Source organism: Dasypus novemcinctus, chromosome 26 (assembly GCF_030445035.2).
Source record: "Dasypus novemcinctus isolate mDasNov1 chromosome 26, mDasNov1.1.hap2, whole genome shotgun sequence".
Lineage (NCBI taxonomy): Eukaryota > Metazoa > Chordata > Mammalia > Cingulata > Dasypodidae > Dasypus > Dasypus novemcinctus.
Window position 1 is genome coordinate 1,591,036 of NC_080698.1, and position 14,475 is coordinate 1,605,510.

General features: G+C 51.5%; 1 protein-coding gene across 4 annotated transcripts in view; it reads left to right on the plus strand.

Annotated features, from left to right (window-relative positions):
- MYRIP (myosin VIIA and Rab interacting protein) overlaps nt 1–14,475 on the plus strand; it is a 266,848-nt gene that overhangs the window by 139,411 nt on the left and 112,962 nt on the right. For 2 of the 4 annotated variants that reach the window (XM_058288187.2, XM_071211986.1), the window contains exon 3: nt 3,913–4,134. The exons of 1 other annotated variant lie outside the window; for it this stretch is intronic. In XM_058288187.2, the coding sequence (XP_058144170.1) occupies nt 3,913–4,134 (222 nt within the window). Of the gene's footprint in view, nt 1–3,912; nt 4,135–5,798; nt 5,959–14,475 lie in introns of those variants that run through there. One more of the 4 variants, XM_071211988.1, reaches the window with a different exon arrangement.

The window sequence follows — 14,475 nt, forward strand, 5'->3', positions numbered from 1 at the left end:
ACACGCTGCAGCGGAGCTTTGAAAGGGTAAACTTTAGGCCCTGTGCGGCGTATCTGAATTTTCCTTAAGAGCGAGAAAAAAAGAAAGAGAAATTCCGAGAGGTAGAAATGAAGAGAGAATTTGAAAGCAGAGTGACAGCCCCATCAGGTGAGGACGGACAGGCGCTCTGCCGGCTGGCGGCTAGCAGTGTTACTTCTACAGGGCCTAGGATGTGGCCCTGAGCCCTTCAGACAAGCAGCTGAAGAGGGCATGCTTTGTGAAGTCTTCTTCTCAGGGAAAGAGGAACTGGAAAATCCAGCCACTGGATTCGGACTGTGACGAAAACTCTGGACTGGAGAAAAACAGTCTCACGTGAGAAATCAAAACCCCAGGCCGCCCCCTCACCTGAGACTGAGATTGAAATCTTAAACTCACGTGGTTCCTGGTTCCTCAAGCTGAGAAACAAATATAAAATATAAAATAGTCCTGAACTGAAGAACCCTTGGTGGAGCCCTGTGAAAGCAAATGCGTAGCTTCTCTGAGACGACACTCGTTTGGAAAAAGTGAACTTAGAGGCAAACAGCCTCGGCTGAAGGCGACCTCGTCAAAATCACAGTCCAGGCGAAGCAAGTCCGCCTGGAGCAAGAGTTAACAGGCCGGCCCCGGGAGGGCTGGCGCCACCTGTTAGGACTCAGGTAATGTAAGAGTCAGCGAGAGAGGGTAAAAGAAATAGGTTTGAAATGATTTAAAAAGCGGAGGAGTGCGCAGGCACCTCCCACCAGGAGGGAGGGCAGGCAGATGGAGGCAGATGAAGGTGGCAGCAGGCCAGGGGCGCGTGCTCGGCCTACCCGAAGGCAGCTCTTCATTAAACTTAATGAAATGAACACACCTCTGAGCTAAGGCTCAAGTAACATATTCAGAAAGAGCATACAGACATCGGAAAAGTCATTAAGAAATATCTGTGAGCTACTTTATAGCAACACTCTTGAAAACCTGATAACAAAGTTTTCTCGCCTTCCAAATGCAGACGGCATATTTCGTACGGTTCCGTTTTAGAACCACAGACTGGGGAAGGGAACAGAGGGCCTGAGGCAGAGCGGGGCCAGGGGGGCCTGGGGCCCGGGGCAGAGTGGGGCCAGGGGGGCCTGGGGCCCGGGGCAGAGCAGGGCCAGGGGGGCCTGGGGCCCAGGACAGAGCGGGGCCAGGGGGGCCTGGGACCCGGGCAGAGCAGGGCCAGGGGGGCCTGGGGCCCGGGGCAGAGTGGGGCCAGGGGGGCCTGGGGCCCGGGGCAGAGCGGGGCGAGGAGGGCCTGGGGCCCGGGGCAGAGTGGGGCGAGGAGGGCCCCCCAGCTCCGCGGGGCCGCGTCTGCTTCCTTCTTTGCTCCCGGGTGTCCTGGTGGACACAGCCCGCTCCCGTGTATCAGGCAGGGCGAGGCCTCCACGTGTGGCTGCTGTTCCTGGGTGGGCTTCGAGGAGTCTCCTCGGGTGGCGTTTGGAGGCCCTGGAATGAGGGAAGAAGCAAAGGGGCAAGGGGGCGTCTGGACCGGCAGACACGGGGAGCAGGTGGCCAGTTACGGGGCCTCTGGGGGAACCCGAGGGCAGACGTGGCTGTGACGGTCGAAGGCCGGAGCTCCACTGGATGGTTTCCTGTTTTTTCTGAAGCTGATTTCCCATCCCATCCCTGTCACTGCCCTTAAACCTTTGTCATAAAGATGCAGCACACACAGCACCTGGAGGCTCTGCTGCTCCAGGGAACGAGGGGGAAGGGGTTTATCCGTGCTCGCGGAGAGGGCCTCGAGAGAGGGTCACCACCTGTCATTGCAAAGTGGCCATGCCTCAGACAGCCAAACATGCATTAAAGGTTGGCGTGGATTGTTGAACGGCATCTGCATCGGTGAATAAATGTTGCCTCAAAAACATGTCTACACACTGTAAATCCTCCCAGGGCCCACTGGATGGAATGGGGGAGAGTATGGGCCATGATGTGGACCGTTGACCATGAGGTGCAGAGATGCCCAGAGATGTACTTACCAAATGCAATGGATGTGTCAAGATGATGGGAGTGAGTGTTGCTGGGGGGGGAGTGGTGGGGTGGGGGTGGTGGGGTTGAATGGGACCTCATTTTTTTTTTTAATGTAATATTTTTACAAAATCAATTAAAAAAAAAAAACAAAAACATGTCTACAGGAAAGCGGACTTGGCCCAGTGGTTAGGGCATCCGTCTACCACATGGGAGGTCCAAGGTTCAAACCCCGGGCCTCCTTGACCCATGTGGAGCTGGCCCACGCACAGTGCTGATGCGCGCAAGGAGTGCCCTGCCATGTAGGGGTGTCCCCTGCGACGGGGAGCCCCACTCGCAAGGAGTGCGCCCCATAAGGAGAGCTGCCAAGCACAAGAAAAGCGCAGCCTGCCCAGGAATGACACCACACACACGGAGAGCTGACGCAGCAAGATGATGCAACAAAGAGACATAGATTCCGGGTGCCACTAACAAGAATATAAGCGGACACAGAAGAACACACAGCAAGTGGACACAGAGAGCAGACAACTGGGGCGGTAGAGGGGTGGGGAAGGGAAGAGAAATAAATAAATAAAAGGGCCAGGTTGTCAATATTTAAAAAACAAAAACAAAAAAAAGTGTCTATATATAAAGACTCAGAAGAGGGGGAAGAGCTTTCAGAAGGAAACGGAAGGAATGGGGAGAGCAAGAGAAAGGGTGTCACAGAGCAGGGAAGAGGACGCTCCAGGAACAGGCGGGCAAAAGGCCTGAAGGGCTCCTTCTGGCTGCAGCCGCGCGGAGGTCCCTGGGAACGTGACCAGAGCTTCTGTTTCCTGTAAGGGAAAGGAACAAAAGCCGGGCTGGCCCGAGAAGGGGACACAGAGCACGAGGACAAGTTTCTGCAAGAACTTACCTGTGAGGGAGGACGGCTGAGGGGGAACAGAACAGCATTGAGGGAAGGTTTTGTTCATGTTTGAATGGGCCTGTTTGCGTTTGTCTAAAAGCTGAGGGGGTAGGGTGGGCCTTCTCAAGCCGGATAGAAAACCAAGAAGCCGCTAAGGAAAGACCGGCAGACGTGGCTGCAGCGCCAGCACTCCCTGGAGAAAGCAGCAGCCAAGGTGAGACGACGGCGGACGGGAGGAAGCAGGTGCCACGTACACGGAGATGTGGTATGATCTGCACCACCACAAGCTGGGCACAGAAAATGTCATGATTCTTCTGTTTCTGTTGGTTGTCCCCCATTTTGGTAGAAAACGACTGAAATTTGCCGATCCAGAGTACTTGGGTTAGTCCAGGCTCTTCTTCCCGGGTGCCCGGGTCTGTCTGGCTCCATCCTCACGTCACGCGTGTCTCCTTCCCCTGCGCGTGGGCAGGGGGGCGTGTCGAGCGTTGTGTTTGTCATGTGACCGGGGCTGGCCCCAGGTGGCTCTGAGCTCATTGAAGAGGAGGGGTTGGCTTTTATCCATCTCGGAACCACCAGTGCCTAGAATTTGCCCATTACCCAGAGAATTCCCGTTGACTCAAGTTATCGGAGAGCTCTCAAGCTCCCGGGTGCCCGTTTCCATCCCAGGGCCGCACTTCGCGTATTCCCAGCGGGGCGCTTGGAGGTTCAGCCCGCACGGCTCTGCCTCTTTAAAAAGCCTTTAGCTGAGTTCAGCGTTTTAGTTTTCAAGGATGTGCTCTTAGTTTTATGATCATCCCTATCTCAATCTAGTCCATGAAATATGAACAATACGATTTTCCTAGAAAATGTGGCTTTCAGAAGCGCACAAGATGAGCCCGCCATAGCTTTCCTCTTGACCCACGTCCAGGCTCAACCAGCCCAGCTTTGTTGTTTTGCGGGAATGGTCCGCGGTAGCGGGGCGGGGGCGGACAGGCCACCGCGGAGCCCCCGACTGACCTGCTTTCTCTCTCTCCCCGCCTCCCGGCGAGCAGCGAGATGAAGCAGAGGCTGGAGGAGGAGGGCAGCAAGTGCAGCATCCTGGCCAGGCACCAGCAGTTCGTGGAGCACTGCTGCATGCGCTGCTGCGCGCCCTTCACCTTTCTTGTCAACACCAGGCGCCTGTGCGGGGACTGCCGCTTCAACGTCTGCAAGGGCTGCTGCTCCTACCAGAAGCGCGAGAAGGCCTGGCTCTGCCACGTCTGCCAGCAGGCCAGGTGAGTGCCGGGCCGGGATCCCACCTGCAGGGACTCGGGGGGACCGCCCGCCTGCCCTGGGGGCAGCGCGTTGCCTGTGGTCCAGCAGTGACAAGGAGAGAGCCCCCAACTTCCAGGGGGCTGCGGGGGACCCCCCCCCTCCAAGGGGGCTGCGTCGCTCAGGGCAGAAGCAGGCGGCGGCAGGCTAGGCGCTGAGGGCAGCGCTCTCCACTCCATCCAGCCTTTGACATTTCCCACTGAAAACCCCTCCTTTCCTTCGTTCACTCATTCACTTATTCATTTGTTCCACGGACGCCTGGTGAGGTCTCAGGGAAGTGCTGGGTCCAGGAAACGTGATGGTGCTTTCAGCCAAGTGCTCGTGGCACGGAGGCTTAGGCGGGCATCGCTCGGACCCCGGGGGCACTGAGGCTCCTCTCCCGGGGCTGCTGGAACGACCCCGTGTCTAGACCTGGCAGTTCTGGAGGCCACGTGCCCAAAGCCACCAGGCCAGCAGGGGCGTCCGTTCCACGCCTCCCTCCTGGTTCCGGGTGCTGTGGGCGGCCCCCTTCTCGGACCCTCCCACAGGCCCCTCCCCCCGCGCCCTCCCCCACGCACCCCTCCCCCTGCGGCCTCTCCTGCGTCTGCTCGCATCTCTGGGGCGCACCTCCTGCTGGAGTCAGGCCCTCCCTGGCCCAGGTCGCCTCCTCTGGAGATGGGGAGCCGCTCCCCAAAGCCTCCAGCCCTCTCACTCTGAGTCTGCGCAGCTCGTCCCAGCCTTCCCCACGCGTCTCTGCTCCAGGGAGGACCCTGAGACTGGGGGTCCCTCAAGGGCACCCTCACAAGCTCCGGGCCCCCTCACCTCTCCCTCTTCCCTCTTCCCTCCTCCCTCTGCCTTGCCCTGTTGTTTATTCACTTCTGCCATTTAAGCATCGAGTCCCAGCGCTTTCCCTAAAGCCCATTACTGGGACAGCTGCTGAGTGCCCTGGGGTCTCCGAGGGAGGTCTCCAGGCTGCAAAGAATGAAGCAGTCCACAGTGGAAACAAAAGGTGGTGTAGGAGCCCCTGTGGCCAGGTCCTGCACCTGAGCTCACACAGCAGCCTGGAAGGTCAAGGGTCAAGGAACCCACCTGGCAACAGAAGGGAAGAGGAGGCTCGTACAGAGGCCGGCCTCCTGGGGCGGGACGGGTAGAAAGCTTCCCCTCATCCGGCCATTTCCCGGCAGAGCTGAGGAAGGTGGGTGCTGAGTGCTGGTCAGCGGATGTGGGCGGCGGTCAGTGTGGTTTGGAATAGTCCCTGCAGGAATTGCGAGCCAGGCTCTGGAGCCGGCTGCCAGCGGCGAATCCCGACCTTGCAGGCTGGCACCTGCCAGGCTGTGCTTTTCCCAGGCGCTCAGCTGCCTGCACGCGGCCGTGGGGAAAACAGGCGCTCGGGCTTTCCCTGGGTTGGGATTTCACAGGGGTTCAGACAGGCCAGAGGCTGATGGAATTTAGAATATTTAAAATATGCAGGGATTAAAATGGCCAGCTCCAGTCTAATCTGGATGGTGGAAGAAGTAAAGTCAGAGGGGGCTGTGGGTGGATGGGAAGAAAATGGAGGGGTCTGTCATCAAAAAGAGTCTAGTCAAGGTACTTAGAAATGTCCCAGCAGGGATATCAGCAAAGCAAATGGGATGAAACTATTTTGTAGGGAAAAGATGTTGATTTTTGAGTTGGTGGTTTCCAAAGCGGATAAGTTGGCTGGTGACCATGAACGTCGAAGGCCAAGGTGTAGACGAGAAAGAAAAGCAGCACACCTGGAGGCTGAGTCGCCAGGTGGTGGCGGCAGCATGGAGGAAAAGGCTGACCAGGTGAGCAGATTCTCCTTGAGCGAGAAGATCTGGAGGTGACCACAGAAAGAACAGAGGCGGCTGGTGCTGCTCAGTGTCGGGATTTTGCGACGGGAAGGCAGGGCAGGTCTTACGCGGCCTTGGCCCGAGCAGCTGCCGCAGCCCCTGCCTGCTGCCCTGGCGTCTCTGCTGAGACTCTGGCGAGCTCTGCTGAGAGCTGAGAGCCTCGAGCTCAGGGACCCCGTCTCCTGCTCCATCTACACCAGCAGCTGGAGCCTGGCATGGGCGAGGCAGACCTCGGTGGACTGAGTAATAGGACGGACGCTGCTCAGTATCCCCCAAAGGGGTCGTGCAGGCGAGGCTGTGGGAGAGACGCGCAGAGCATTGGTGCAGCAAGGAGCTTTCCCAGGAGCGGCCAGCACAGGGAGTGGAGGGGAGGAGTGCAGTGAGAGCGGACGGGCAGGACCAGGCCGTGCGCAGCCTGGCGCAGACGCTGGCGGTGGACCGGTGGCGGGTAGAGCGGAGGCGGTTTGTGTGATGACTTTGGGGATATGAAATCATTGACATTTCAAGCAGCATTCTGTTCGTAACGGTGCTTTGACGTCTTCACCCACAAACGGAAGGAACCGTTAGTGCTTACACGATCGTGTTTCTCTCCTTCTCTCCTCTCTATTCCTCTTCTCAATTCAGTGAACAGGTGATGGCAACGGAGCACGCATGCACCCCACGTCAGCCCTGGGCTGCGCGTGCGAGGTCTGTCATCACAAATGACACATTGCATTCGTCGAGTAGAATGGTGAGTGACTACCCCATCACACCGTCCAGTCCCATCGCTTGACTTTGGGAGAAGCTGACCTCAAGAGCCGGGTCTTCTGATTCCAGTCCCACGCGATTTCCATTTTACTAGGTTGTCTCAAGGATTGCAGATGTTCAAAAATATGTTGTCCAAAGGGCCTCAGATGGCGGCTGAGGATACATTGTAAATTTCCACTTCACGTGTCTGGCAGGAGGTTTAACTTAATCTTGCATCATTTTCACGTCGATATTGCATGATGGCCCCTCAGTCTTAGGAGCTTCAGGAAATAAACGGCCACTCACGGAAGGACGCTCAAAAGAAGGTCCCGGAGGCTCGCGTGGACGCCGTGTTTATAAAGAACGCAACGGTGACAGCGACGTCCACAGTCAGCGCGGCTGGCTCAGGGCACGTCCAAATGCGTTTAGCTGTGGCAGAAAGGAGGTGCTGAGAGGGGGCTGGGAATTTTGCGGGTTTTATCTTGGATGACGTCTTGTGGGGGCTTTTCCAGGGGACTTGGGATTATTGACTAAAACTGAAGGAGACGGAGAGGTTGGGCTCATTCCCTGGTGTCCCATGTTATTCAATCAGTCACCCAGAGCCTTTCCGAGGAAGAAATATATGAAGCATGTGGCAGGTGTCTGCTTCTGGAAATTTCTCCAAGGCCCAATTTGATCGAGCAGGGCATGGAGATGGCATCTCAGACGGAAGGCTAGTGAGTCGGTGGTCTTTTACACAGTAACTCCATCACGTCCACATTTTTGAGGGATGGCTCTGCAGTTTCTTTTGTTTCTATAGTAGCAAGCTGTAAGTACCTCAGAGTAACGTTAAGAGCCACAGCCATTCATCATGTGACATTTAAGGAATGTTCTTCACTCAAATACAGGAAATTTCAGGTAAATTTTTTTTAAAATTTGCTCAATTTTATAAAACAGAGAACAAGTTTATAGCACATTGTGTAGACTGTAAATACGGATCTTTACACTGGCAGAAGCCAAGTGTCGTGCTGGTGGAAGGCAGGTGCAGCCTTGTGTCCGGGCTGAGGCAGCTGCAGCCTTGTGTCCAGGCGGAGGCAGGTGCAGCATTGTGACCAGGTAGAGGCAGGTGGAAGGCAGGTGCAGCCTTGTGTCCAGGTGGAGGCAGGTGAAGCATCATGTCCAGGTAGAGGCAAGTGGAAGGCAGATGCAGCATTGTGTCCAGGTGGAAGGCAGGTGCAACACTGTGTCCACTCTGCTTCTCAGCCCTTGGCTCATTCTGAAGTTCCCTGCTTGGTTGAGAACTGATTTACACAGACATTGCTCCACTGTTCAAAATCAAGCATTTGTGCCTTTAAAACATTGTGTACATCAGATTCCATGAAGAACACACTGTGTGTGTGTGAAATCGCAGTGAAGTAGTTGCTGGCAGCTCTGAGATTTGACGTGGCATTGTGAGGCCACATGAGATCTATACTTTGCTTCCTGCACTGCCCACCATGTGCTCTTACTTTCCTTATGTAACATCATCACATTTTTCTTGTATTTAATTTCCAGCTGTTTATCCTGTGGCTCCCCAATATGTTTGGTTTTTTTTGAGCACTTACAATTATAATGATAATAATTTAAAAAACTTGTTCAGAAAAGAATTAAGGAGCTAGGAGTAGATGGTAGACAGTCGTGCAACATTATTAACAAATGGTGTCAATGGTAGGTAACCGCAGCAAGCACTGGGACCCCCTGAGGTGCCTTCTCACCGAGGGGCTCATTGGAAACACAGGGCGTTCGTCGTGAGCGACCGACAGGGCCTCAAGTCAGTGTCAAAATGGTGGTGACCTAGAACTTCAGCTTTATTATTATCTCAGTGAAAAAGAGGTGACATGTCCTAGCATTCTGTTTGATTATTTGGTTTAGTAAAAGCATTTTAAGAATTTTATATAAATATTTCCAGTTAACAGTCACTGCTGTAATTATGGTCATATGGTTAGTTCTCCATCAGTCCTTCTGCTCCATGTTTTGCATTAAAATGTATTTATGTTGCCAGTGTTAAAAATTCTTTAACTTTGGAAGATTAAGAAACATCAGATGAATGCATTACAGAATGAATGATGGAGTTCCCATTTTTGATATTTTGTTTTTTTAACCTTATTTCAACTTCAAAAAATAAAATAACAGACAAAAGACAGTTTAACAAATTATAGAAGCATTACTTTTTTAAAAAATCCTGTCCAAGCACATTTATCTTATTTAATCCTGAAAACAAACTCAGTTGTTTCTCCAGTGTTCCAAAAGATAGATAAATGAGCACAGATTTGTTAAATGACATGACCAGGATCTCCTTGTTGATGATGGAAAAAAAAAAAAAACTTGATCCTGTTCACATCTCATATTGATAGAGTACCTTCTTGATATTGATATTGATAGAATACCTTGATATTGATAGAATACCTCATATTGATAGAGTACCTTGTCTTTACTACAAAAATTTACAATATTACTGTTAACTATAGTCTACAAGTTACAGTAGTTGTATTTTCCCATGTATCATCATATTCTTAACACCTTGTAATAGAGGAACATTCTTTTATTTGCATTATTTTTTTAAGATTTATTTATTTCTCTCCCCTTCCCCCCTGACCCCAGTTGGCTGTTCTCTGTGTCTATTTGCTGCGTGTTCTTTGTCTGCTTCTGTTGTTGTCAGCAGCACTGGAATCTGTGTTTCTTTTTGTTGCGTCATCTTGTGTGTCAGCTCTCTGTGTGTGCGGCACCATTCCTGGGCAGGCTGCACTTTCTTTCGCATTGGGCGGCTCTCCTTACCAGAATCCTCATCTACCACTGAAATCACTGTATTATACAGTCCCTAGATTATCCTCAAGCTCTCTTTCATTTATCATTAACCTCCTCGGCTACCCGTTCTACATGTATTCACTGCTGAATGCATGTGGAATGTTTGATAAGGTTGGTTGTAAATATGTGAAAATGGATGGAGTTGATGGTAACACATTATAATCAGTATAACTAGCACTGCTGATTTATAAGTGATTATGGATTCCTTACTTTTGAAATTGTTAGCAAATGAGATAGAGCTGAATCATTTGCTTAGTCATTATTTTCTTATATATAAATCTATCTTATTGACAATTTATTGTGTAGACTCAGACCTTGTAAATACAGGCATATAATAGTTGCATTTTAAGGTGTTCTGCAGGAAACTAAACGTTGCCAAGTGCCCCAGCTCATAGGTTTCAGCCATTATCATTTGGGGCCATACTATTTCAAGAACCATTTGTCTGCTTGCCTTGGGAGTAAACTGGCTTCCTGGCTCTTTGCTTCATTATAAAAAATGTCCTCTGACTTTTGTCATTTTGTTCTGTTACCTTTAACACAGACCAATTTGGGAGATTGTTTTCATGGAATGAGGAAAAATTATCCTTAGCACTGAAATCAAAACACATCTCCTCATTATGCCTGAGATGTTTTTTTGTCTTTTCTGAGAAAACTTGAAGCTTCATTTCTTTTCACGTGGAATTTAGCATCCTTTACTTCTGCCTGATCACTTAGTACTTGGTACTCATCGAATAGCATGTCGTCCTTCTGGCGTCAGTCCCCCAGCATCTTCTAAGAGCCACCTCAAGATGTTGCAATATTCCTGAGTAAGATATCATTTTAAAGGTTATCACATGGGCTAAGGACATTCACAAGTTAACAAAGATAAGGGAAGATATCTAACCTCACTAGAAAGCAAGGGAGCAGAAACTTAAGCTTCGAGAAGCCCTTTTCCCCGCCCCCCGGTGAGGCCTCGTGGCTGGCGTCCCCCGCGCTTCGCGGGGCCGGTTGGAAAGGCGCCCCACCTGTTTCTGGGGAGGTCTCAACTGGCATAACGTTGTTGCGACAGGCATCAAGCTTGAGCCTTTTACCCAGGAATTTCACTTTTGAAAACCTATAACTAAAGAAATAATGTAATATGAGGAATTATTTGTAATATTTAAAAAATAGGAGTAATCAAAATGCCTAACAATTGAAGAACAGATAAGTAAATTAGGGTACGTTCAACTTATCAGAATATTATGAGGCATTTAATATAATGTGTATATTTTAACAGCATGAGTAAATCCTTATATTGAAATGTTTAGCTTAAAAATAAAATGCAAAATGTATATATAATATCACTATATATGGAGAAGACATAGATAAAAACTGGAAGTAAATATATAACCAAGATGTTACCAGTAACAGTTCCTTGGGAGGTGGGCTTTGGGGTGATTATTTTCTTACCTCTGTTTTCCATACGGTTTCCAGGTTTTCCGTATTTTGCACGTGTGCTTCTATTTTTGGTTCACTAATTCTTTGGTATTAGTAGATTAAATAACAGTAAATGCACTGAGAGTCCTGCTGTGGGCATGGGATGGAACGTGTTTTTTCGGATGAGTTCTTTCATCCCACCCTGCCGGGGCGAGACGCGAGCCCCCGTCCCAGGGGCTCTGCAGCTGGGAGCGGGTGCGTGGCTTGCCCAAGGTCAGCTGAAGGTCAGCCGCCTCCTGACCGTGCCCCCGGGCGCCTTCCTTCGCCAGCCCCCTGGACCCCATTCCTAAGTCGTAGGCAGTGGTGGCTGCGTCCCCTGCCTGTGCACCCTCACACGTGAGGAGGAAGGCGCAGTCTCTCCGCGATGGCACCGCATGTCCACAGCACACGTGTGTAACTGCACACGTGTGTGTGCCGAGCAGCCGTGGCGGGAGGGTGGACTTGGCAGGGCGGGCGCCCGGGGCTCCTGCTTGCTCGTCCGACCCGAGACCTTCAGCCCGGCGTGTGTCTTGTCCGGCCCGCGGGCCGTGTGTTGGTGACAGCCCCGGCCTTAGAAGTCTGTGTCTTTAGGGAAGTTACAGCAGTAGCCTATCAAGTCTTGCCTAGCTTTCCTTTTTTTTTTTGTTAAGCTTGAGCAAGTATTCTCTAAGGATAGGATTTCATCATAGAGCAAAATGTACGCTCCGCTCCTGGAAAACCGAATAGGTCCTTGAAATTAGGTTTTGCATAAATATATACTTAAATTCCCACCTCATAGGGAGAGCAGCTTTGTAAATTTCCACCAGTAGATTCACAGCTGCCAGGGACCTGGTGTTTGAATGAACGTCCTTTGACATGGCCTCTTCTCGGGGCTCAGCAGCCCAGGGCTGGCAGCAGGGGCCCCGGCGGTCCTCCCCGAGGTGGCGGTGGCCTCCCGCAGGGCTCAGCGGGGGCCGGGGCTCGCTGGGTGGGGGAGAAACGGGAGCTTCTCCGGGGAACAAGGGAGGGGCCGGGGAAAGGCGCAGGGGTCCCGCGGAAGGAGGAGGAGGCGGGCCGGTGCGGCGGGCGCTGCGCCCAGGGTGCCGGGGCAGCAGGGACCAGGGCAGCGGGGACCAGCTCGCGCCGTCCAGCTCGCGCCAGGCGGCGGCTTAGCCAGACGGCTCCCAGGCCTGCTCTTGCCGTCTCTGAACTGGTCTGGAGGACTGGCTGGTGGCTGGGTACCAAAGGAAAGGGAGCACAGGCGAGTGTGTGACTGCTTTTCCCGGGTGGGATATAGATTTCGGTACAGATTCAACACTCCACCGGTAAGAAGTAGACAGCGTCTTGATTTAAAGCTGAGTGAGGCCGATGGTAAAGAAAGTCTCCTCAAACCCTCCTGGATGTTTGCCTCTTCTCCCTCCGGCACACACGGCCGAGCCCGACTGTACAGCAAATACCCAAAAAAAGCCACCAGTGTCACTGTAATTAGTGCTTGACGCTGGCAGGCCTGGCCAATAATTAAATGACAACCTGCAAGAAAAAGTTTATTTTATGAGTTCCAAATTATCTCGAGGCTCTGTGGCCCTGAGGTGATGGCAGCACAGCTCTGCGGTGACAGGAGGGCCCTGAGTGTTCTCCCTGAACGGCTCGTGCGAGGCACGGGGCTGTACCACAGGAGTCCACGTGGGAGACGGACTGCCGTGAACAGGACAAGTAGGAGAGCGCGCTCTCCCGATCCGTAACAAACGTACAGGTGCAGGGTTTAATAGCAAGGAGGGGGGGGAGCAAGGCACCAAACGTGAGATACGGGCTAGAGTTAGTGGGAACATTTTTTTTTAATTGATTTTGTAAAAATATTACATTAAAAAAAAATATGAGGTCCCATTCAACCCCACCGCCCCCACCCCACCACTCCCCCCCCAGCAACATTCACTCCCATCATCATGACACATCCATTGCATTTGGTAAGTACATCTCTGGGCATCTCTGCACCTCATGGTCAACGGTCCACATCATGGCCCATATTCTCCCCCATTCCATCCAGTGGGCCCTGGGAGGATTTACAGTGTCCGGTGATTGCCCCTGAAGCACATTTTGACAATGCTCTGTTGTAGTTTGTTAACAAATGTTTTACAGAACGACGGTGTTGGTGGTGGGGTGCTGTGTGGGAGCCCCGCATGAGGTTATGAAGTTGGTTCTGTAAATTCACAGCTTTCACTATACACTCAGCGTTTGTACGTTCATGTGTGAATGACAAACTTCAATAAAATTTTTAAGAAGATAATCCCTGTTGTAGTCCTGCTCTATCTCTCCATCCTTCTTCATGTTCCAATTTTTTAACATCAGCTGGAAGTTTTCTATAATATGATACTTAGTACAGAAAAAGGAAGACTTAATTGAGAATGGCTGAAGCCCTACCATAGTCTAAACAATTTATTCCCGTGAACGTCATCGGAGTTCCACAAGTGTGGAATAACGGACAGTGGGGTTCCAGCATTAACGTCTCCCCGCGTAGGAGGCGGCGAAAGCTCAGCCGAGGCCTGACGAGAAGCCCCTGCCCAGCCCCTCCCGGTCCCACTCATCAGCTTCGTTCTCCATCCAGCCCACGATCTCTCCCAGCCTTCGCCTACGTGCACAAGGGTTATTGTTTCTTTTTTCGAGGATTTCGTGTCAGTTGCAAAGACTTCAGTCTTTTCTGTAGTTTCTCAGATTCTACAATTTAGGGACAGCAACTCTGACAGGGATGACGTAGAGCTCCAGGCACCCCTGCCCCTTACTGGCACCTGCTCAGGCCCCTGGATCCCCGAGCTCACCTGCATGCCCTGCAGGTCAGCCCTGCCCAGCTCCTGAAGATGCTGTCTTGTGCTCCGCCCTGCATGCTCTACACAAGCACCAGAGCTTTTAGCTTGGACCTTTTGTTTAGTAATGTGAGCAGCTTTCATGGTGAGTGAAATTGAAAAACCTTACTGGATCCTAGCAAAAATAGAAGGTGCTATTTCCTGTTATAAATGAGGAGACTGAGGTCGAGATGGTGGAAGGACTTCCAAGGTCACACTTGCTGGATTGTCACAAGCTTGGTGGCCGCTGTGCGTCCCTAGAAGCTAGGAACTCCCCTCGTTCCCAGTGTCAGCTCAGGGCTCACTCCTGGTACATAGTATCAGTTGATGATGCCTAAAATCACGGAAGAATAGAAACTCTGTCCCTGAGCCCCAGAACCCTTCAACCAACACTCTTTGCCAAGCTGTGCAGTGAGAAATAGCACAGAGGTTACTTTTCTTTGACAACATCATAGCCCTGGGAATGACTCAATAAAGGATTAATAGTAGTTATTGGAACAATTATTGGAGAAGCTTTGAAGAATACCTGGGAATCAGATCATCAAGGACGGGCAGGAAAGTTAGCATTTGGGAATTTCCATTTGAAACCATTCATTCCAAATACGTTTATTAAATGTCCATTATTTTTGTCAAGCACTATGTTTTACTGGTGATATAAAAATAAGCAGTACCT